Source organism: Leptodactylus fuscus, chromosome 1 (genome assembly GCF_031893055.1).
Source record: "Leptodactylus fuscus isolate aLepFus1 chromosome 1, aLepFus1.hap2, whole genome shotgun sequence".
Lineage (NCBI taxonomy): Eukaryota > Metazoa > Chordata > Amphibia > Anura > Leptodactylidae > Leptodactylus > Leptodactylus fuscus.
The window spans coordinates 288,179,541-288,203,360 of NC_134265.1; the positions used below are offsets into that span (position 1 = coordinate 288,179,541).

General features: G+C 39.9%; 1 protein-coding gene across 1 annotated transcript in view; it reads right to left on the reverse strand.

Moving 5' to 3' along the window:
* Positions 1–23,314, reverse strand: part of PDGFC (platelet derived growth factor C) — a 184,461-nt gene extending 161,147 nt beyond the window's left edge. Inside the window, exon 1 of the mRNA XM_075257758.1 lies at positions 22,121–23,314. Coding sequence (XP_075113859.1) covers positions 22,121–22,244 — 124 coding nt within the window. The 5' untranslated portion in view covers positions 22,245–23,314. The remainder of the gene's footprint in view (positions 1–22,120) is intronic.
* Positions 23,315–23,820: the final 506 nt, after the last annotated feature.

The following is a 23,820-nucleotide window of genomic DNA, read 5'->3' on the forward strand; positions in this document are numbered from 1 at the left end:
GCGTGATGAAGCAGTGCTGAATGTGTGTGCTTAGCACACACATTCAGCTCTACTTCATCGGGCTAATAGAGTACGGAATTCGGCCAATCAGCGCTGGCTCTGCTGGAGGAGGCGGAGTCTAAGGTCGGACCTGAATGGAGACTGGTGTGGAGCGATCTTAGACTCCGCCTCCTCCAGCAGAGCCAGCGCTGATTGGCCGAATTCCGTACTCTGGCCAATCAGCACTGGCTAATGCATTGTATTGGCGTGATGAAGCAGTGCTGAATGTGTGTGCTTAGCACACACATTCAGCTCTACTTCATCGGGCTAATAGAATGCATTGGCCAGCGCTGATTGGCCGAATTCCGTACTCTGGCCAATCAGCACTGGCTAATGCATTGTATTGGCGTGATGAAGCAGTGCTGAATGAGTGTGCTTAGCACACACATTCAGCTCTACTTCATCGGGCTAATAGAATGCATTGGCCAATCAGCGCTGGCCAATGCATTCTATTAGCGTGAACTGAGTTTGCACAGGGGTTCTAGTGCACCCTCGGCTCTGCTACATCAGATTGCTACATCTGATGTAGCAGTGCCGAGTGTGCATCAGATGTGTAGTTGAGCAAAACTGACTCAGCACTGCTAAGTCTCTGCATTCGCATAGGAATGCATTGGCCAGCCTTCGGCCAATCAGCGCTGGCTCTGCCGGAGGAGGCGGAGTCTAAGGTCGGACCTGAATGGAGACTGGTGTGGAGCGATCTTAGACTCCGCCTCCTCCAGCAGAGCCAGCGCTGATTGGTCGAGTTCCGTACTCTGGCCAATCAGCGCTGGCCAATGCATTCTATTAGCCTGATGAAGTAGAGCTGAATGTGTGTGCTAAGCACACACATTCAGCTCTACTTCATCAGGCTAATAGAATACATTGGCCAATCAGCGCTGGCCAATGCATTCTATTAGCTTGATGAAGCAGAGTGTGCACAAGGGTTCAAGCGCACCCTCGGCTCTGATGTAGCAGAGCTGAGGGTGCACAAGGGTTCAAGTGCACCCTCGGCTCTCCTACATCAGAGCCGAGGGTGCGCTTGAACCCTTGTGCAGCCTCGGCTCTGCTACATCAGAGCCGAGGGTGCGCTTGAACCCTTGTGCACACTCTGCTTCATCAAGCTAATAGAATGCATTGGCCAGCACTGATTGGCCAGAGTACGGAATTCGGCCAATCAGCGCTGGCCAATGCATCCCTATGGGAAAAAGTTTATCTCACAAAAATCACAATTACACACCCGATAGAGCCCCAAAAAGTTATTTTTAATAACATTCCCCCCTAAATAAAGGTTATCCCTAGCTATCCCTGCCTGTACAGCTATCCCTGTCTCATAGTCACAAAGTTCACATTCTCATATGACCCGGATTTGAAATCCACTATTCGTCTAAAATGGAGGTCACCTGTTTTCGGCAGCCAATGACTTTTTCCAATTTTTTTCAATGCCCCCGGTGTCGTAGTTCCTGTCCCACCTCCCCTGCGCTGTTATTGGTGCAAAAAAGGCGCCAGGGAAGGTGGGAGGGGAATCGAATTTTGGCGCACTTTACCACGTGGTGTTCGATTCGATTCGAACATGGCGAACACCCTGATATCCGATCGAACATGTGTTCGATAGAACACTGTTCGCTCATCTCTACTGGTAATCCAATACAGACATATGGATTAATATACAAGGTAATGATATTACATGTGAACGTGCCTGTGCACAAGACGGATTCTTAAGAGTAGTAAAAACAACGGAGATATGTGGTTAGTAATTTGTGCATACGAGAAAAGTTCTTTAAGTATTTCATCCTGTGAAATAAAACATTAAGCCTTTGTGCAGGTGTTATAAAAAGCTCATTTGAGTTAAGTAGCTGAGAAAATGTCTTCATCCCACTGGGTGGTACATTTTTTCCTCTCGATATTTCAGCACTAATCATCTGGTATATAAATGTCCACAAGATGCAATTAAAGCTGTCTAGATTTGCAGTTCACATCTGCATGTCTGTACGTATCCAAGCAGTCTATGCTCTTTGACATTTACGCAAGAACAGATTGATTATTGGATTACACTTACAAGAATTCTCTAAGAAAGAGGGCACAGTGTCAGACCACCTAAAACAATTGTCAGCGCTGTCATGTCATGCAACATGGGGCCATTCCATTCCCACAATAAACATGGAGGGTGATGGCAACATACCAAAAAGAGGTGAAGAGTTTAGTCTCACAGCGGAGAGATTGGAGTATTAACGTCTTCAACGGGAACAGTTAATAAAGAGAGAAGAGCGTTGTGGAATGGAAAATGTCTAGTTACTATTTGCTGGAATTTCACCAAACCAGTCCTATCGATTAAGGTTTACTATCATTTCAATCAGGTCTCATTAAAGGAAGTTCATTCATCAGTGAGACATTAAGAAGAGTATTTAATGGGATAGATTATTTAATGGAATCCACAAACAATCTCCTAGGTGATTGTTGAAAATCTGATGTTTGGATAAAAATAGTTTAAAGTTGGATTTTCTTATCTAGTTCTGGGGTTTACCATGAAGAGCTGTGCATTTGTATGGCAGCTATTTATCTCCCCAAGACTTAATAGAATATACAATTGGCCTTGGCTGTGGCACATGTTAATTAAAGGGTTGACTAAAAGATTAATATATAGTAATTATGTTAATTAGTAACGTGCAAGAACGGGCATATATGTGCAATCTGCAGCTGTGCAGGGGCCCTGCATGCTACAGGGCCCACTGTTACCTTCAATATATCAAGAATTGTTACGGGATTTTCTGGGGATCCATGATTGATATGGTCTTTGGTTACCATTCCCTCTAATAAAATTAGTAGCATCTTTCCTACTACCCTTCAGAAGGCTATTGTGATAATACATAAGTGTTTCTATCTGATGGGCAGCTGTGACATCATAAATGTCTAGTTGTCAGGTGACATTACAAGTGTGTTTAGCCATGTTTGTTGGCTCCTGAGTTTCATTTACGTATGTTGATGTGACGTAACTAATTTAAGTCAGGTGAAGTACTGTGGTATTATCAGTATGTTTCAGTCTAGTTATCTGCTGTGATATCATGACTAACATTAGGTGACAAAGAGCAGACATACTACACTTACCTTCAAAATAGGTATTGGGAATAACAAGTCTATATTGGTTTAGTACAATTACCTAAAGTGTATATATATATATATATATATATATATATATATATATTATTTTTTATTATTATTTTTTATTTTTTTTTAACTTGACACATTAATTGTTATATGACCATACCAATCTTAATGCAGCCATAAGAACAAGTCCATGTGCTGACGTTTGTAAAGCATGGCTTCTATAATCACTATTAACACTCATTTCTGGATTGTCCAGCTTCCATTATGTCAAATTAATATTATGGCTTCTGATTAAGACTGAACTAGTTATTTTTACCAACATAATTAACATAACATATTTTAATCACTTTTACCTCCAGGTACAAATTTACTATGTAAAAAAATAATCTTCAAGACATTATTAATAAGAAAATTCTATCAAAATATCAAGATTGTAAAATTAATGTATGTATGTTTAAGGATATTATTTATAAACTATAGTTTTACCATTTTTGGAATTTCATGCTTTGATTTTCATGTAGAAGGGTTAAATGGTTGTGATAATGTAATTACGAATATAGGGTAGCCGTCTTGCGGCAGTATCTTAGGAAATAGTGTTGTTTTTAAAATCTGGTCATCTCATACTGGACATATCTGGAAATGTCAGTCAAGGGGAAAAGTAAGGAAAGACATTGCTATAGTTGATAATGAATTTGAATGTGATTCATTCAAGACTACTTTAGTTACTATAGCTAACATTTACATCCACCAACGGCTGTTAGTGGACATGAATGTGACTGGCATGTGATACTATTTTTCTATGTGCATTAATAAAACTAAGCATCTATCACCTATACAAATGAAAAGTACACAATGACAATAAGTATAAATGGATGTGCATCAGTATTTTTTATCTCTGCAACCTCTCTCATATACCTCTCTCATATACCACTCTCATATATGGATGTCTGCCTCCTAGATGTAACTCCCAAAAAGTAGTCAGTCAGTAACACATATTCATATACACGCACCGGCCACTTTATTAGGTACACCATGCTAGTAACGGGTTGGACTCCCTTTTGCCTTCAGAACTGCCTCAATTCTTCGTGGCATAGATTCAACAAGGTGCTGGAAGCATTCCTCAGAGATTTTGGTCCATATTGACATGATGGCATCACACAGTTGCCGCAGATTTGTCGGCTGCACATCCATGATGCGAATCTCCCGTTCCACCACATCCCAAAGATGCTCTATTGGATTGAGATCTGGTGACTGTGGAGGCCATTGGAGTACAGTGAACTCATTGTCATGTTCAAGAAACCAGTCTGAGATGATTCCAGCTTTATGACATGGAGCATTATCCTGCTGAAAGTAGCCATCAGATGTTGGGTACATTGTGGTCATAAAGGGATGGACATGGTCAGCAACAATACTCAGGTAGGCTTTGACGTTGCAACGATGCTCAATTGGTACCAAGGGGCCCAAAGAGTGCCAAGAAAATATTCCCCACACCATGACACCACCACCACCAGCCTGAACCGTTGATACAAGGCAGGATGGATCCATGCTTTCATGTTGTTGACACCAAATTCTGACCCTACCATTCGAATGTCGCAGCAGAAATCGAGACTCATCAGACCAGGCAACGTTTTTCCAATCTTCAATTGTCCAATTTCGATGAGCTTGTGCAAATTGTAGCCTCAGTTTCCTGTTCTTAGCTGAAAGGAGTGGCACCCGGTGTGGTCTTCTGCTGCTGTAGCCCATCTGCCTCAAAGTTCGACGTACTGTGCGTTCAGAGATGCTCTTCTGGCTACCTTGGTTGTAACGGGTGGCTATTTGAGTCACTGTTGCCTTTCTATCAGCTCGAACCAGTCTGGCCATTCTCCTCTGACCTCTGGCATCAACAACGCATTTCCGCCCACAGAACTGCCGCTCACTGGATGTTTTTTCTTTTTCGGACCATTCTCTGTAAACCCTAGAGATGGTTGTGCGTGAAAATCCCAGTAGATCAGCAGTTTCTGAAATACTCAGACCAGCCCTTCTGGCACCAACAACCATGCCACGTTCAAAGGCACTCAAATCACCTTTCTTCCCCATACTGATGCTCGGTTTGAACTGCAGGAGATTGTCTTGACCATGTCTACATGCCTAAATGCACTGAGTTGCCGCCATGTGATTGGCTGATTAGAAATTAAGTGTTAACGAGCAGTTGGACAGGTGTACCTAATAAAGTGGCCGGTGAGTGTATATCCATATACATAAATTGAAAGCACTAGCTTTGTGCAAGGCTACATTCACATCTGCATCAGAGTCTGTCTAAAATCAAAGATTTTCTCATCTGACAATTTCAGTGAGACAATAACCAATGGACCCTACTGCAGTAAATAGAGCCCCTTGGGGCCCTACAATGGACAAGAAACACTTTGTAAATGCAGCGCAATTAATTTTACAGGTTTTACACCAGTGATCAGAAAAAGTTGGAGACTTAAAGATCCACCTAAAGCCTACTTGTGAGCGGAGTGTCAGTGCACTTGCATGATCAATTGTGTATGTAACCCATAATAGGACTTCCATAGCCGAGTATAAGCCCCCTAATATACCTCGGTTCCATTTTATATCATATACGCAGAAATATTCTTCCCTAAAAACACTGCTTCATCTGTTCTGAGAAGCAGTACAGACAATGCATAAGCCCTTTCACTAATTTGTATGGGCCTAAAGTGTGTCATGTTCTGAGTGTTAACCTCTGACCTCAGTTGCCCTATAAATCTACATATAGCAATTTAAAGAATCTGCTTGTCAAATATTTAGTATTTAAGAAAATAAACTTCCCGAAATGTTCCATTTTGATCACTTCATCCAGTTATCCATCAACATCTGCTACTCACATAGACATGTTTAGTGTATATTAGCTGCAGAATATCCAATTAGGCTGAGAAACCTGACACAGTTATGATCAGCCTCCCTAAAGAATGCAAACCAATGTCTTTTCTGGCAGTGCAAAGAATTTCCTAGTGGTGACAAATGTGTTATTAAGCCCTTAAGTAATAAACCAAACGTGAACCTTGATGTTGATAAAGCAATTTTCAGCACAAACGAAATGCTTCAAGGCTTTTATCTCTTCTACATTCCATTCTGCGCTGCTCTGAGGTTCTACACATACTGTACAGACATCTCCTTCTTTTGATAGCTTATTCAAACAACAGTGGACAGGTCTTTATACTAACCTAGCATTGCTGATAATGAAAAGGAAAGCATTTGAGGTCACAGAATTGGAGGCGTATACCGGAAGTCACTACCAGAAATACCAGGACCTTAGCTAAAGAAAGGCAGAAGCTGCAGAGACTGGATGAGATTAAGAGTGAAGGGGATGTAAAAAATATAAAGAAACATACAGCGAGACAATGTCTGGGAAATGTGGCCGATTACTAAACCCAATGCACTTTGAAAGGTTGACATGATTGTTTTTATATTATTACTATTAATATTTTTAGAGCACCATTAATTTCATGGTCCTGCACATACGTGAAGGGTTCACATACATAATACATAAGGGAGTGCAGTAAACTATGTGATAAACTAGCACAATGGGAAAAAAGTTTCTGTCCACGACGGCTTACAATCTACAAGGGGAAGGGCAAAGAGACAGTAGGTGAGAGTACAAGTTGCTCAGATGATGGTGTAGTATAGCAGGGTTATTGGAGGGCTGAAAAAATCCGAGAAAAAAATTCCAGCATGCCACCAATTATCTAAAACATAACTTTTACTTCAATGTATAAAAAAATGGATATTACATCACCTTAAAGAAGGTAGGAACATGATGAAAAGCTGACGCGTTTCAGGACAAAAGTTGATACAAGTCCCTTACTCAAAGCATGTTCTATAACAAATGCAAGAACACATATATAGGAACAAAAAGCCCCACCCATCAAACACACACCAAAAATGTAAGGATAGACATAAACATGGCATGCAATGTTTACACACGTGTATACAATATAACACTTCATATACAATCCATCTACCTCAAATGATCATGTCTAATGCATAGCAGAACCATCATAAAGAAAAAAAACGCATTAAAAAATGCATACAAAAAATGCATTTTAAAAACCCATTCAAAAAATGCATTAAAAAAATACATTCAAAAAACGCATGTAAAAAATGCATAAAAAAGCGCATTAAAAAAACGCATACAAAAAACGCATTAAAAAGAAATGAAAAAAAAAAACCAAAAACATATAATATGAAAGATCGCATCAAAACACTTTAAATACCTTAGTGGATATACGAAAACTCAGAGACCAAACACTAACAATATAGTCACCATCAGACATTTGTTTCACGTGTCATAGTATGTAATCCACATATATTACATCTCCAAAAGTAGTATAAGAAGATACATCACTCACCCTCCAAACCAATGAATAGATCCAGAAAAGGAATAAGATAGATCTTAGTTCCCCATACTACTCCACTCTCAGGCTGTGCACACCCGATCACGTGATGTTGTCATATGTCTAGTTGCCACAATAGATATCATCAGTCCCGAGTCATATGATTCACAACCTTGAATGGACAAATACACTTAATCTGAACCCAGAACCGGGCATTAATATATAAAATTGAGATCCTGCCTAACATTTAGACCATGTGGTGTCCGGGTATCAAGTTTCCAAATCCGGTAAGCCTCGCGTTTGAGGAGTAAGGATCTCCTATCTCCTCAATTATTGGAGGGCTGTAGGCGTTGCTGTTGCTGAAGATGTGGGTTTTCAAATTACTTGAGAAGCTTCCGATTGTGTGGGAAAGTCTTATATATCATTGCAGTGAGTTTCAGAGGGGATGCACAAGAGAAATCTTGCCAACATATTCAGCAGCACTCTATAGACATTGTCAGTCGCTGCCCCATATAGGAGTCACAATCTTTATTATTGGTATTTCTTTGGAATATGGGAGGATACCAGAGTACCCGGAGGAAACTCCTTACAGATATCATTGTTGATCTGATAAAGTAAAAAAAATTCTTTATCTCTCTTTATACTAAGTTTACTACCAAGCTTATAAGTTGTATACAGTATGTACATTGGTCTCTACACTGCTCGACAAATACATTAATTCTGTTCTTACAAGTCATAGAGTTCCACAGCAATAATAAAAATAAAAAAACAAAGGTTAAAAGTACAAAGAGTTGTATGGAGGGACAGTATTTTTTAGGGGCATCTGGGTAATAGGCAAGTAAGAACTTTGTCTTGTCTTTAAAGACAGTTTCATCCACATAATACTTCTATATTATACCAATATAATACTGCTATACAAGTGACATAATTCTACCATAAAGTGTCCAAATTATATGCAGTATCTGAAAACCACTCCCCTAGTCAACTCACATAATGCTACCATATATTTCCCAAATAACAGTACAAGTCACTTCACAGGTATTAATCATGTATACAAAATAATTTCGGGTTGTGTTAGGCTGGGTTCACACGGGGATTTTTGGATCGGATTTTGAAGCAGAATCCGCCTCAGAATCCGGTCCAAAAAAACGTTCACTTTTTTTTCCTGTAGTGGTTTTGTGCTGCTCGCGGAAAAAAGAAGCGACCTGCCCTTTCTTGCCACGGAATCCGCCACAGTGTCCACAGCGCGACATCTGTCTCTCGACTAGGCCCATTCGTTTGGGCCTAATACAGAGCGGAATACCACGACTGGGTGCCGGTGCACTGCACCGGCATCCTGTCACGGCTAACCGTTTTTCGGACCGGATTCTGAGGTGGATTCAGCATCAAAATCCGGTCCAAAAATCTCTGTGTGAACCCAGCATTAGTTTGTTTCCCTTACTCAAATGCTTAGTTTCCAAACTCTTAACTCAGCTTGATATTGACATATTTCTGATGTTAAGAAAAAACCTTTAGTATATTTGAGCCAAAAATATCCACAACATGTAAAATTTAGCTTGGCACTGATACCAAAAACCCCTCTGGCCTCAAAAAGCTTTGATTCTCTTGCCCTTCTTTAAGGTTAAAGGGTTAAATAGGCATTTACATTCCACTGGTTTAGTGAAGAAAGTAAGAAAAGAAATTCTTATATGTCATGTGATTTTCACTTTTGGTGCGCAGAAACCTTGTATCGTCAACCAAACCATAGTCTTGAAATTCCCAAGAAGAAACATGAATGTCAGTACTATGGTTTAACTATACATCTACATAGAGCGCTCTGTTTTTTCCCTGATAACTATTTACTACTTTTTAACAGAGTTATGAAATTGTAATAATTCAGACTTCTTCGTAAGTGCCAATAATTTTTTATATGTTAAATTGTATAAGGAGGTATTTTATATTATTGATCACTTGTGTTTCTTTAACATTATCTTTTTTTTACAGCTTTTAGACTGAGGCCCCACGTTGAAGAAACACATCTTTTTTGTTGCAGATTTGGTTGCATTTTTTTAAGCCAAGGCCTAGAATGGTTACAAAAGGAGAGGGAAATATATCGGAAGTGCTTCTAATTCTAACTTCTGTACCATTAAATTAAAAAAAAAAATGTAGCAAAATCTGCAACAAAAAAAGCTGCACTTCCTCAACGTAGGACTTCATCCTTATTCCTCCTAGGGGATGTAAAGATGTGATCTGTATCTGGTACAGGGTTTAATAGAATAATTACAGTTGCAAGCCTGGTAGTTTTGCTACCACTTGACTGCCATACCCACAACCTTAGGGTTCATTCACATGGAGTAAACGTGCGCTTATTTTTTACAGAATACATGCAACGTGTTTTTTGACACATTTTTTTACACGTGTAAAAAATGTCATTGAAGTCAATGGGAGTCTTATTTTTACGTGTGTATTCTTAACACATGTATTGTGCCAAAAAGAGCGCGCGTTTACTCCGTGTGAATAGACCCTTACTGCAGAGGGCCTGATGGGTGAAAAGGGAAGCCCCTTCCCTCTGTCGGACTGCTCAGATGTCAGGGTTACTACTGACTGAATTACCATGTATACTTGAGTATAAGCCAAATTTTTCAGCCCAGTTTTTGTGCTGAAAAAGCCCCCCTCGGCTTATACTCGAGCCAGCAAAAAAAAATAAAAAAAAAAATAAAAAAAAAAAATATATATATATATATATATATATATATATATATATATATATATATATATATATATATATATATATATTAGGAGGGGGGGGGTCTATGACCAGCCAAAATATTAATGTATAGAATCTCCCATAAAATAGTGAAAAAAAATAAAAAAAAATAAATAAAAGTTCTAAATCCCTCCTTTCCCTAGAATACATACAAAGGTAGAAAATGACTGTGAAACACAAACACATTAGGTATCCCTGTGTCTGAAAGAGCCCGGTCTACTGAATATAGGGTATCTGCAGTGCTCCTGTTCCATCGGGAAGGGGTTAATAGGAGCACTGCAGATACCCTATAGTCAGCCAGGCTGAATTCCACGTGGGGGAAAAAAACTCAGTCCTCAAGCTCAGGGAAGGGGCAGACAGACAACCAAAACACCCCCTCCCCTTCCCCAGCATCTACTGCACCTAAAAACTCTGACCATTTTAATTTTTGAAATTTTCCAGTAGCTGCTGCATTTCCCCCCCTCATCTTATACTCGAGTCAATAAGTTTCCCAGTTTTTGTGGTAAAATTAGGGGCCTCGGCTTATATTCGGGTCGGCTTGTACTCGAGTATATACGGTATCTGAGGGGTTAAATGCCTGGGATCTGAATTATCTACAATCCCAGGGTCTGTCAATTGTTGTCCCTGAATTCCCTGTATGAATGGAGCTGCAGTACACATGATCAGCCACTACTCTGTTCACTTCTATGGGACTGCCAGAGATAGCATATACAGCATTCCATAGAAATAAATGGAGCTTGGGCACCTCTACCCTAATCTAATAGGGCACTCACAGACCTCAGGGAGTTCTCATTGTGCTTGGATGCCTATTATTCTAGTGGTTACCATCTATCCTGGTAAAGACCTCTATAGCCAGACAAAGACTTCAAATATGCAGCAAATACACATAAACAAATCTGGATGCAGTTGACTAAATGGCCATTAGATAAATCATTGTAAATCTATTTAGTAAAGCTGGAGATAAATAGGGCCATGATTAACTGTGGCTTGTGATATTGTGGTTAGCAGTCTTGTAGATCTTATTTCTCCCCATCATACTTACCTCATTAATGATTCTGTGGAAAGAGTAAATATCTATTAGCATTGAAGTCATCATCAATTATCAAAGTCTTACATAAATTGAATGTGACTTTTCCTATAAACAGTTTTCAGGCCAAGTTCATTCCCACGTCTCTAGCTACAAGGATTTCTCTTTAATAACATGCTTTCCGCCCTAAAGCACTGCATATGCCTGAACCGTTTTATTTGCCTTTTCAGCTTTAAATTAAAAACAGTATTGTTGATTTAAAGACCAAGGAAAAATAGAGTCCTATTATTCTCTGAAGTGGTGGCTAAAAGGAGCGACTTTGGCAGTTCAGAGGTCAAAAATCAACATATGGTTTCTGCTATTCATTCCTATAATGCCAGCTGACAATGCTAAACTACAAATATAATCACACCCAATGGCAGACATACCATCGTTGCAACCCATAGGTAAGGAGTTACATTGTCACCCTAAGGCCATGTCCCAATGTAACGTAAAAGCCCCTGGTACAGTCCCTGCAAAGTGGATGGGATGCTAGCGAATCTCATCCACACATTTTGGAAAAATATGCACAGTGGTCACGCTGAAATTAGAAACGACAGCAAGACAATAAAATGTACAGAAAAGGAAGCAGAAAGCAGAAAATGGAAGAAGAAAGTCTGCAAAGGAAAACTCGTTGCGGAAAAGAGTTGCGGGAAACAACGCAATGCATTGCTGCCGCGGTTTATCCTGCATTGATTTTTTTTGCTGCAGTCTGCTACAAGGGGTCTTAGCCTAAAGGAATTTCTTAACGTCTACCAGATTGGATATAAATATCCAATATAATTAATTTCATGGCTAATAATTACTAATACATTGACAGAGAAATAAATGAGTGATGATCTATTATTAAGATATGGAAAAAGCGGCAAACATCATAGCAGCCCTTTGCTGTCTGTACTTGCCACTGACCAAACCTTTCATATATAAATACTGAAAACAGGGCTATATTTAAAGGGTTTATGGACCTTATAAAGGGGGTGTTTTGCTGCTCAGGATCTCCATCTATTTACCAGGTTTACAAACAATACTACATTTCTCCTTCAGGCTCGGGCCCCACATAGCGGAAATGCCACGGCAAAATACACTGCATTTTACAGTCACTGCAAAGAGGATGGGACTTGGACTTATCTCATCCACACATTGCAGAAAAATATCTGCAGCAATCATGCTGTGATTTCAAGAACATTGTGGTCTTTTCTGTAGCACTTTTTGGCTACGGACCCCCACATTGTGGAAAAGCTGTGTTTTTTGTTGCAAATTTTGTTACAATGGAATGGGAAATCTATAGGAAGCCCTTATACTTCTCCCTTCTGCTCAATACACTGGTGGTTTTGGCTCAAAAAAAAGGAGCAAAATCTGTAACAAAAAAGCTGGTTTTGTGGAAATGGGGTCTCAGTCTTAATGAAAACGTTTTGTATAGATATCATATATAGCTTCACATTCAGACTTTCATCTGCTTTTGTTTAAGGGTATAGATATACACCACTAAGCATTGGTATATAAACATACTCCAAAAGCACAAATTGTAAACAACTTGAAAGCAAAGTCAAGAAAATCCCATCATGGGTGTGGAAATGAATAGGGAAGGGTGTATTTATGAGATGCTATAAAATGCCCGAGGACACATTATCCTTGTATAACAGCGGTTATACTTAATTGCTCTCCATTCATGTGCATGTATACAGGCAAAATGTAGACAAAATGAAGGTTAAAAACATGCACAGTCCAATGAAACTTGAACGATGCTACTTAAGGCAATGTCATAATCTGTATAAATATCCAGAATCAAAACAAATACGTGTTTTTTTTAACTATGTATTGACCTTACAATTCACAGACAAGCACATAAATATCAGGATAAATTGAGCTATCCAGGAATGTATATTGGAACAAAGGCTTTCTCACAGACTGAGCTACTGCATTATTGGATACTAAAAGTCATCTATAAAGCTGTTTGAAAGCCCTGCTCTGTATGAGTTAAACCTGCAAGTAGGGACTTTAAAGGGATATTACAGTTTCAGAAAGTCCAATGTTATATATTAGTAAGCCGGTGGCTGGTCAGGTGATGGAGGGGTGTACATCTCATCCAGACTACTCAGATGGGTGAGATGAGAAAACTCCAGAAGGAATGTTTGTTCTCAGCAGACAACTTCCCTCTGCTGAGCATTTTGGTAAATGCTCAGTACTGGGCTGGATTTTGAGGAATGACAGGTAGGTTGGTAGTGGGACCTGTCATTCCACCCCCCTCCAGTTCACACTTTGGGGATATTCCAGCAGCTGCAGAGAGTCTGCTCATCAAGGGAGCTTAAGAAGTGAGCTCCAGCAGCAGATTCTGGGCAGAGTTTGGCTGGAGAGCCAAAGAAAGGTCATATTTTTGGAGCTGTGTCCTGAATGATTCTACTGGCTGTTGATTTCTGGTATTCTAGGTGAGGTAGCCTATTCTATGTTTAGTTAGAGCCTAGCCGGGCAGGTATTTATTTTTGTATTGTTTCCTTTTGTTGCCGCACTACCTTTTTGAGTGAAAATAAACTCTACCTTTGTTTTGGACTAAAGAAACTGGACTTGTGTGTCTATGCCACCCCACCCAGCAACCCCAGACCCTGACAATATATATATATAAAATTCTGTATACTTTTTGTATCTCACTTTTCTCAAGATTTGAGCTTGCAGCTACTCAATAAGAAACTTTATTGTTTACTTCCCATTATAGTCATGTGACGAAGAACTGAGACAGCCACGCAGTACTGGTAGTGTCATGCACTATGGTGTATTTGTGACATAAGGAAACTACCAGATTGTAGATAATAAGACAGCAATAAGAACACAAAGGATACGGCAAACATAAAAGTAATTTCAACCACTCAAGACCACTTGCATGAACTCGCTGGCACCCCTCCTGCTCACACGGGGATCCCTGCCAGACTCATGGACTAAGCCTTCAACTTTCTGTGATATTGTAACTGTTCCCGGAATGACATTGACCGACTTAACTGGACAGACTCTGTGTACCAAGTCTACAAAAAGGCACAAAGGCTGCTGTTTATAAAGCATGCCTTTGTCTTAGAGCAACCAAAGTTTCACAGCACATCTAGTGCAGGGTCATACCATACAGCATTTTAAAAAGGGGCTCTATCATTGGGAAAAGTCATTTTCAACTAAGCACATACTTGCTTAGCCTTTAGAAAGGTTATTCCACATGTACCTTTTGTATGTAAGTTGCCTCAGTAGTTTTTGAATAAGTCCGTTTTTATCCATATGCTAATTAGCCTCCTCCATGCACCCAGAAAATTAAAAAAAACACAGTTTCTTAAAAAAAAAACAAAAAAAAAAACAACAGCAACAACAAAAAAACTTTACCATTTACTGATCCTCACATAGGGGTGTTTATTAATGGGTTTAACCCTTCACTTCCTTGCACACACATAGGTTCTTGTACACACACTCGTAATAGCTGTTGGACAAAAGCACATTTAGCTATTCCAAACAAACTCCCCATACATGCACACACTACTGAGCAAAGCATGTATGTGTTTTCAGTGTGAAAAAGGGGAATATGTTGCTAAATAACACTTCAGGTAATAGTTTATCTAGAAAAAAAGCAACCATGCATGTTGAAATTCTTTCCCCATCTTTTGCTGAACTTTAGACAGGTATTTCATACATATTAGATGCGGCTGGTTTGGTCAATCTAATGCCTGGTTAACATCTGCGTTCAGTAATCCGTTCGGGGAGTCCGCATGGAGACACCCTGAACGGAATACAGAATGCATTGACAAGCAGTGAGTAGTGAAAGCTTTGTTAATAGGCAAAAACCTTCCTTTAAGTAATCAGAGTGTTGCTATTGCTCCAAAGCCGTGAGTGACAACACCCTCATTGACCCAAAGAGATCATTTGTATATTGTCAAGAATAGCAATATACAGATGAAGTTGATAAATAAAAGTGAAAAGGTAAAGGTGAATGTTTTCAATAGTAACTATGAATCTGACTGGCTTATTCTCGTGTTATAAATCTAACAACGTCATTGACAAGTGTGGCATTGCATTACATCTGTCATCCATACTTGGTGGTCAATCACTAACATTGAACAAATAAGCACATTATATGGCAATTACACTGTTGCCATTATATGTTAACATTCTCGGTCTCGAGTGCAGCTTTGCACATAAACATTGTGACTTAATAGCCTAAATATTGGAGTTTAATGTAACCACAAGCAATAATTGATTCTGATTTTAGCAATCTGACCTTGATAAGTGAGCATAAATGTGTTTAAAATGTTAGTGATGTGCACAGGACCATACCTCAGGATCTATGGATGACATTCAGCAGACAAATGGCATACTAGGCTCCATTCACATTGTATTTATGGTATATGAATGTCAGATGCCTGCCATACTGGTTATTATGACTCTGTACGCCAAGTTGTGTGTTTATGTAAAATGGGACTCATAGATGGCCATAGTGTACCTTCATATGCCTCAGAGATCATACCGAGCCAAAGGAAGTTATTTTCTAATTCATATTGATTCCAACAATAATAATGTGTTGTCTGTTCCATTGGGTCGTAGGGGTTCTCCCATAAAAATCTATGTGTCCATTACAATATATTACAATACTACAATATCCAGATAATGTTTCCGCTTTCCAAACATATCTCCCACCCCTAAATTGTGTGAATAAGGCCGTTACTATACAGATGTGACTCATTGGATAACTTACTTTGCTTATTCATAGTCCATTTCTTGGAAATTAGCTGCTTCCTATTCTTAAGTGAAAATATTGGCTCACCAGTATCCATACACCCAAGCAAGTGTATTCATGAAATATTCCATCTGGAAAAATCTTTACTGATATATTACTTTTAATCCATTTATGTATTTTTCCAAGTGCTCTGTATTTTATAGTATCAGAGTAAATCTCTCAAGGTCATACATGGTGAACTGCTAATATTATGTCTACATACATTTGTGGTGTCTGTTTATCTTGGTTTAGCTCTGTTTTTACTTAATCCTTATAGCTGTGAATATGGGCTCAGTTGTGGCTGAGATTTGTAGGTTTTCCCTTAAAATGATTTGTTTTCCTATCCCTATATTATGCCCTATAATGTTTTATCTGTCTGCTGTGTACTTTAGATAACCAGGTATATAGTCTATAGTCTATCTATAGTCTTTACTCATCATAAATAGCTGACATTACCAACAATGTAACAGGAGCATTGATACTTATCTCTAAATACCTCCTTATCTTGTGTAAACCATGGTGAACAAGCATTTTCCATCCTGGTGGAACATTTTGTGAATGATCTGTATCAGCCGCTGCTATGAGAGTCAATGGCAGTATGGTTTTATACAGGTAGACAGCCGCCCTGTTGTGTATATTACCAACAGGGAATTTGTAGGTAAAATGCTTTTGAACTACCTGGAAAATACGGTCTTGTAGGAAACAGAAAACAGTCATGCCTTGTGAATTCAGCTACAATGTCTGATAAATCCAATGTAGAGGTTGGAAAGAAATGTTTCCCCTATTAAGGTAAATTGGACCATATTTTATGAGTTTTTTCGACTTCCTCTGTTTTAAGTAGGATTTACTATAGCTCCCTTTTTCTGCTTGAACTTGACGGGCATGTGTTTTTTGTTTAACCTAACTTGTATACAGACAATCACTCTGACTTGTAAAACTAAGACAGGCAAACATAACACACAAGGTTTCCCTAGATAGCGCTTTGTTGTTGTATATGACTGATTGTAGACCTTGTGTAGAATTAGGTCATGACCAAAGTAACAACTTATTACTGTTTAATGCACCGGGGAATAAATGGGGGAAATAGGTAACAGAAAGTATAAATGGAGGCAATGACTAAAAAAAAAAATCCATAGTGGAGAAATACACTCTATTAATGCTAAATAACCGCTACCAATGTATATAATGCCGTACTAAGACCATAATATCAAGGCCATAACTTGAAGGACATAAACCTGATACAAAATCTGTATAACACCTTCACTCCCACCAGGCATCACATTGCATTTATAGTACTCACATCCTCTTATGTAGCTGAAAGGCCACTGGTCACACTCAAGCACTAGAGCAGGGGTAGGGAACCTTCGGCTCTCCAGCTGTTGTATAACTACAACTCCCAGCATGCATACTTGCTCTGCTGTTCTTGGAACTCCCATGGAAGTGAATGGAGCATGCTGGGAGTTGTAGTTTCACAGAAGCTGGAGAGCTGAAGGTTCCCTACCCCTGCACTAGAGACTAGAACCTGTAATTTCCCATTCTTTTGTTTTCGATTTCTTGTCATTTTTCTGATTATGAGACAAATTTTAAACATAACCTGGTTCTTTTGTGACCTCCTGGATGAGTCGTTGATGAGCTCTTGGAGTAATTTTGGTAGGTCGGCCACTCTATGTTTTGTCCATTTGTTGATAATGACTCTCACTGTGACTATGTAACCTTTTACAGACTGATAGGTGTCAAGGATTTGTTCTGTTCTTGAATTTCTTTAGATAATGGAATGATGTGTTGCCTTTTGAAATATTTTAACCAACTTCATGTTGCCAGACACGTTCTATCTATGTGATTTCTTTATTCTACAGGTCTGGCAGTAGTCAGGCCTGGGTGTGGATAGTGAAATTTAACTCAGCTTTCCAAAAAATGGGGTTAATCACAGTTAATACAATGGGGGAGGGGGATATTTTTTCACATAGAGCCAGGTGGTTTGGGATAGTTTTACCCTTGATTAATTAAAGAGGACCTTTCACCATATCTGGGCACAGGCAGTGTTATATACTGCCAGAAAGCTGACAGTGCGCTGAATTCAGCGCACTGTCGGCTTTCCCGATCTGTGCCCGGTGTAAAGCGCTATCGGTCCCGGTATCGTAGCGCTTTACAGTCAGAAGGGCGTTTCTGACCATTAGCCAGGAACGTCCTTCTGCCTCGCGGCGCCAATCGCGCTGTGCTGTGGAGCGGGGAGGAACGCCCCCTCCCTCTGCTGATAATGCTAGTCTACGGACAAGCTGTGTGAGCAGAGGGAGGGGGCGTTCCTCCCGGCTCCACAGCACAGCGCGATTGGTGCCGCGAGGCAGAAGGACGTCTCTGGCTAATGGTCAGAAACTCCCTTCTGACCATAGAAGAGCTACGGTACCGGGCCGTAAGCTCTTCACACCGGGCACAGATCGGGAAAGCCGACAGTGCGCTGAATTCAGCGCACTGTCAGCTTTCTGGCAGTATATGGAACTGCCTGTGCCCAAAAGTGGTGAAAGGTCCTCTTTAAATCAAAATTTAAAAACTGAATTTGTGTATTTAGTCCGGATACCTTTGTCTCAAATTCAAAATTCTTTCATAATCTGAGACATTAAAGTGTGACAACTTGGCAAAAACAGAAATCTGTAATAAGGGGGCAAATACTTTTTTATAGCACTGTATATGCTACATGTTTCAGAACTGAAATCAGGAAGCATCCAAATCAGAAATCATTTTATTGCTCTCACTGCTTACTGACTTACTCCTTTAGACAGCTACTGAACTTCGGCCTGCAAAATACAGTTGTAAGTCAGCATTGTCAATCATTGGTAAAGTCAAAATTTTTAAACAATATGACTATAGTATATTAACAGAAGCTATATAATAATAGACAACGCCGGAGAACAATTTACTTCTAGCTCTCATTTTTAGTAGACCATCTGATGAACAAAAGTTGACGAATACTACACTTAAAGGGGTTTTCTGGACCCAAATCAAATTGTGTTGTGTTGGGGTTAGGACCCCGCACAGATCATCTGATCCAGCTTGAAGCTGCTATGGACGGCCAGCAAGTACAGCACCTTCTATTCAAGTAATAGGAGCAGCACTGCAGTTCACCGGAACTAATGCTATGCAGTAGACATGGCTGTTGCATTGCTATTATTACTTAATAGAATCGGTTCCACACGCGCCATTCATCCACTAGCTGCTGCGGGACCTGGATGTCAGAACAGATGATCTGTGCAGGGCCCTACAAATCACATACTGATGACCTCTCAGAAGAATGTAATAGATCAAATGAACTCCTTTTTACTAACACAAATGATAACTGTTGACAAAATCTAAAACAAATTGATCAATGGACTCCTGTTGACAGCTAAACTCTTCATATTTCATCTGCCTCATCTGTGGGTCATTCATCCTAACAAACTCACCAGAAACAGGAGACACTAAACTGGTCGATGGGGGGGTTGAGACCCTAAGGCTTAAGCAGAATGAAAAATTGCAATGGTCTGCGACCATTGTCCTGCGTTCTAACCTAAAAAGCAGTTACCAGCTTGCCTCCAGTTCACACCAAGGATTTTCTGACACTCCCTTTTTCTGTGTATTCCCTTCTGTGTAGCACCTGCTCCAGCCTACAGGGTATAATAGGGACACCTGTGAGCTCTCCTGAGCCAATCCGAGGCAGCTTCCACCTATATTAGTCTGTTCAGCCCCCTGAACCATGCCCAAGCAACACTGAATCTGATGCTTCTGATTCTGCAAAGGCTCTGTACAACACTTCATGTAGATTATCAATTACTGACCACTGCTTGTTTATTGACCACTGTCTGATCCAGATTCTGTGCTACTGCCTGCCCTTGTATAATCCCACCCTGTCCTGGACTACTGAATCAGAGCTGCCCTCCCTGACCCTTTGGCTTGTCTACGACCTTGTTTGACTGCTGCCTGCCACTGATCTTCGGCCTGTTCCCGATTATCCCTTTGCTTGTACCCACTGGTGCTTCATACCAGAGTCCTTCTGGATCCTGGTCAGCAGCCATCTATCCTAGTACCCTTCTGGTAGGTGGCACAGTGGCTCCACACATCAGCTCTCTATTACACAAATGACTGGGTGAATTCATTCTGTATGCATGTTGTTTTGGCCAAAAATTTCCAACCTGACCAATTACCTTTGCAGCAGACAGAAGTCTGCCATCAACCATTGAAGGTATTAATCTTTCAAACTTATATCTGTCATATAAACAGACTGAGATTAAATGCAGTCATGCCGACATTGAAGGAGCCAAGTATTTGGCATGTTGTCCAAGCCCAATCTTCAAGGTTACAACTTTAAGATTTGTTATCTTTCTGTGTCTCCATTTCTCTTTATGTATCTTTAAAGAGTTATTTTTATGAATAAAGTTCATGGAAATATGGGCTTCTTGAGCTCAGATGTTTTTTTATACCTTGCATCCGAATGAGCTACCTTTGTTTCCTAGCACTTCTTCTTGGGTACTCGTATTCATATATTTTGAAACATGTGCATAAATGTTGCTCATTTTAATAATTTAAAAAAATGATCAAATAACCTGATAAAAATGTGTATGTAATGCTTTTGAAATATGTTTTCTCTTTTGTCTGCCAACAGTATAACTTTTCCTTTAAATACTTTAAATTTAGAACATCAAACATCGTCGTCTTCTGAGTCTAGACATCATCTACACAGTCTAGACACTTAAAAAAACATAAAGCATACAAAAACACTCACTGCACTAGAACTATTTTTGGCACCAAAATGCAGCATCTTAGAATATAATTTGCCCTGCCCTTTAACTGGTAAGACATGAGAGAACTTGTAGGTCCAAGACAACAACCAGCGGGATTACAAAACAGAAGGGATATTTTCATTGGATTTGACTTCTTTAAGAAAGTGCATTATTTTTCAACACCAAAGGGGATAGACAAAGGTCATCTTGATGAGTTCCCGTCACAACATAGCAGGGATCCCCAGTCGTTTGATCAGTTTCCTTTGGTCCTTCACAGTGGAGTCTGATTAGAGACTGATCTCTATGCTGCTCTTTGATCAGTCTCTCTGGCAGTCTGCAGGTGCCATATGTCAACACATTAGCAAGCAGCATGCAAAAACAATATCAGCTCTCTCACACAACTCTAGTGCATGTGATAAAGGGTTATGTCCTGTTCCTTATCTCGACTGGCGTTTAACCCATTCCTTAATTTGTTCTGTACCTCACCAAGAAAGGAGGAAAAAAGTCACATCCAGAGGAAAGGAAAAGAAAACAACAAAGTAACAGAAAAGGCCATTCATAGCTGCAAATAAAAAATGAATGTAAAAGTCAGCTTGATTTACAATTTTCAGCTGACATAAACGTGAGGAAATTCACATGGCCAGTGTTTTAGTGCCAAAGTATTACCGCAGGCACCACAACTCATGCAGATAGACCAGGACTATTTATACACATGCTTTTTAATGTCCGACGCCATCGAGCAACTTCACTTTTTATACTTCCCATTGTGCAGCAAGTCATTTCTTCTTTCATTGCGCTCATACAAAAAAAAAATGACTTTATAATCTAAAATCAACAACACGAGACTTTAGAAATCTGAATAATGCAAGTCCTATGGAGTTCAGAGGCTAGGCAAATTACACACCCTGAAGCTGCCCTTTTACATGAAAGAATCCTTTCTTTACACTCACCCAGCTCCAGCCCTTGGGATCTTTCATTTAAGGGTTTTCTAAACATTTCAGGTACACTTGAAAGCTGAAAGTAATTCTCATTTCCTATGTGGGATTAGCTTGTTTCCAGGACAGAAAGGAATAGAAGTCATTCACCAGTTTAAAACCACAACGGATCTAGGTCTACAGGCACAAACATAAATATATCTGAAAAAGGGACTCGGTTTATTTTCCTGCCTCTTTAACCCCGGTGCCATGTTTTAAGTTCCTTTTTTGTGGTACCTTTTAAAGCTTAGCCTTGTGCCGGGAATGACTGGCTAAAGTTAATATGTCTCCAGGAAAGGCGAATGACCTTATTATCAGCGAGTACAAAAAGTAAATTTTGTCTTACCATTCTGCTCCTTAGCACTTCCAAAGTGAAATTTGCTGCTGAGATTGGATTCAGCTTGTACTCCATGTAGCTGGAAGTCCAGGGTACACGTGAGGACTCTGAGAAGTAACAATAAGAGGATCATTTGGATGAATAGGGGTGAGCACAGATACTAATGACACTTGAGGTTTGCAAGTTCACAGTCAGTCTCAGCAGAGCATGATCACTGCACCCTTCACCAGAGAGCACTGAGCCTGCTTGGGTAACATTGGTGGCAGATGATCACTGACTAGATCCTTCATAATCCCATGCAAAGCCAACTCTTTTCTGATCCTGTTATTCTTCTCTGTCTCCAGTTTGGAAATCAAAGTCGGATAAATTGATCAAATCCCAGGAGATCTTCTGCAGTTTTAAATCCTTCACGGAACAATGTTCAAAAAGAGAAAATAATGAAGAAAAGAAAAAAAAAGAGAGACGGAACAAATTCTACAAAATAAATATATACAGAAACATTCTTCGGGAACACCTGTCAGCCTCACATTAACACGAATGTACCAAAAGTTGGATGAAGCTTGAGGAAAGGGAATAATCCTTGAGAAAGGCGCACTTCACCTTGTATAAACAAACAAAAATCAGCGAATACTGAAGAAATTAGCATTATAAGTGAGAGCAGTCATCCAGAGCTGTAAAAATGTGCAACTGTAGCTTGACACCCTGTGGGAAAACAATGTGATAGTCAGCAAACGTGTCCCCTCAGGACATTGTGGGATAGGAACGTGTCTCTATACACCTCCCATTTTTTTTTCTCACCGGCAGTTCCTTTTTTAGGCAGTATCAAAGTCTGTGCTCCACCGCTGTGCTGATTATTTACCTTACTTTTTGGCTTGGCACCAAACTTCCTCACACTGGTTTGCAGATCAGAGCAGTGACCCAACAGCATGAAAGTAATGGAGCCAGTGAGTTCTCCGCCTGGCAGCAGGTTCCAGTCAGCAGGGTGATCCTCTAGTGCTTAATAGGGCTGCAGGTCACTCAGGGGTTTGCTTGCTTTGCTGGTGGGATTCCTCTGCCTTTGAAAAACTCAGGAGTGAATAGGAAACAATTCCTTAGCCGGGAGTCTGAGAGCTTAGTGTGGGTGTCTGTTTAAAGTTTGCTCCTAGCTGCAACAAATGGGAAAGAGTTTAGAGCTGATGAAAGTACTTGACTCCCTCTCCTTCTTCTCCTTCCTTCCCCCTCTCCTTTCCCTCTCACTTTCCTGAAGTTCCAGTGAATGCAGACTGCCACCTGGCGACTCAACAGGTGCTACAACAAAGACGAAGAGGCCAGCGCAGACAGGACAAAAAGTTCTAAACTTAAGAAACTTATTAGAAAGTCAGAGTTTAATATTGGACTTAATACACGATAGAAGCTTTACACATTACACAGAGCCGAAGATAAATCATGAACTGCTGTACGGTTCTATAACAAAAAGGGGGTGCAAGGCACATATAGAAACATCTATTATTAGCAATAATGATGCATATATGATAAAATACAGAAAATAAATTAACTATTTTACATTAAGAGGAATTAAAATATTAGCATTCACTAAAAGGGAGGAAGTTTGTGATGTTTGGTGCTTTTTCATATAAAAAAAATCATGATTACAGGGGCAACATAGTGCCTAAGTGGTTAGCACTGCAGCCTTGCAGCACTGGAGTCCTGGGTTCGAATCCCACTAGGAA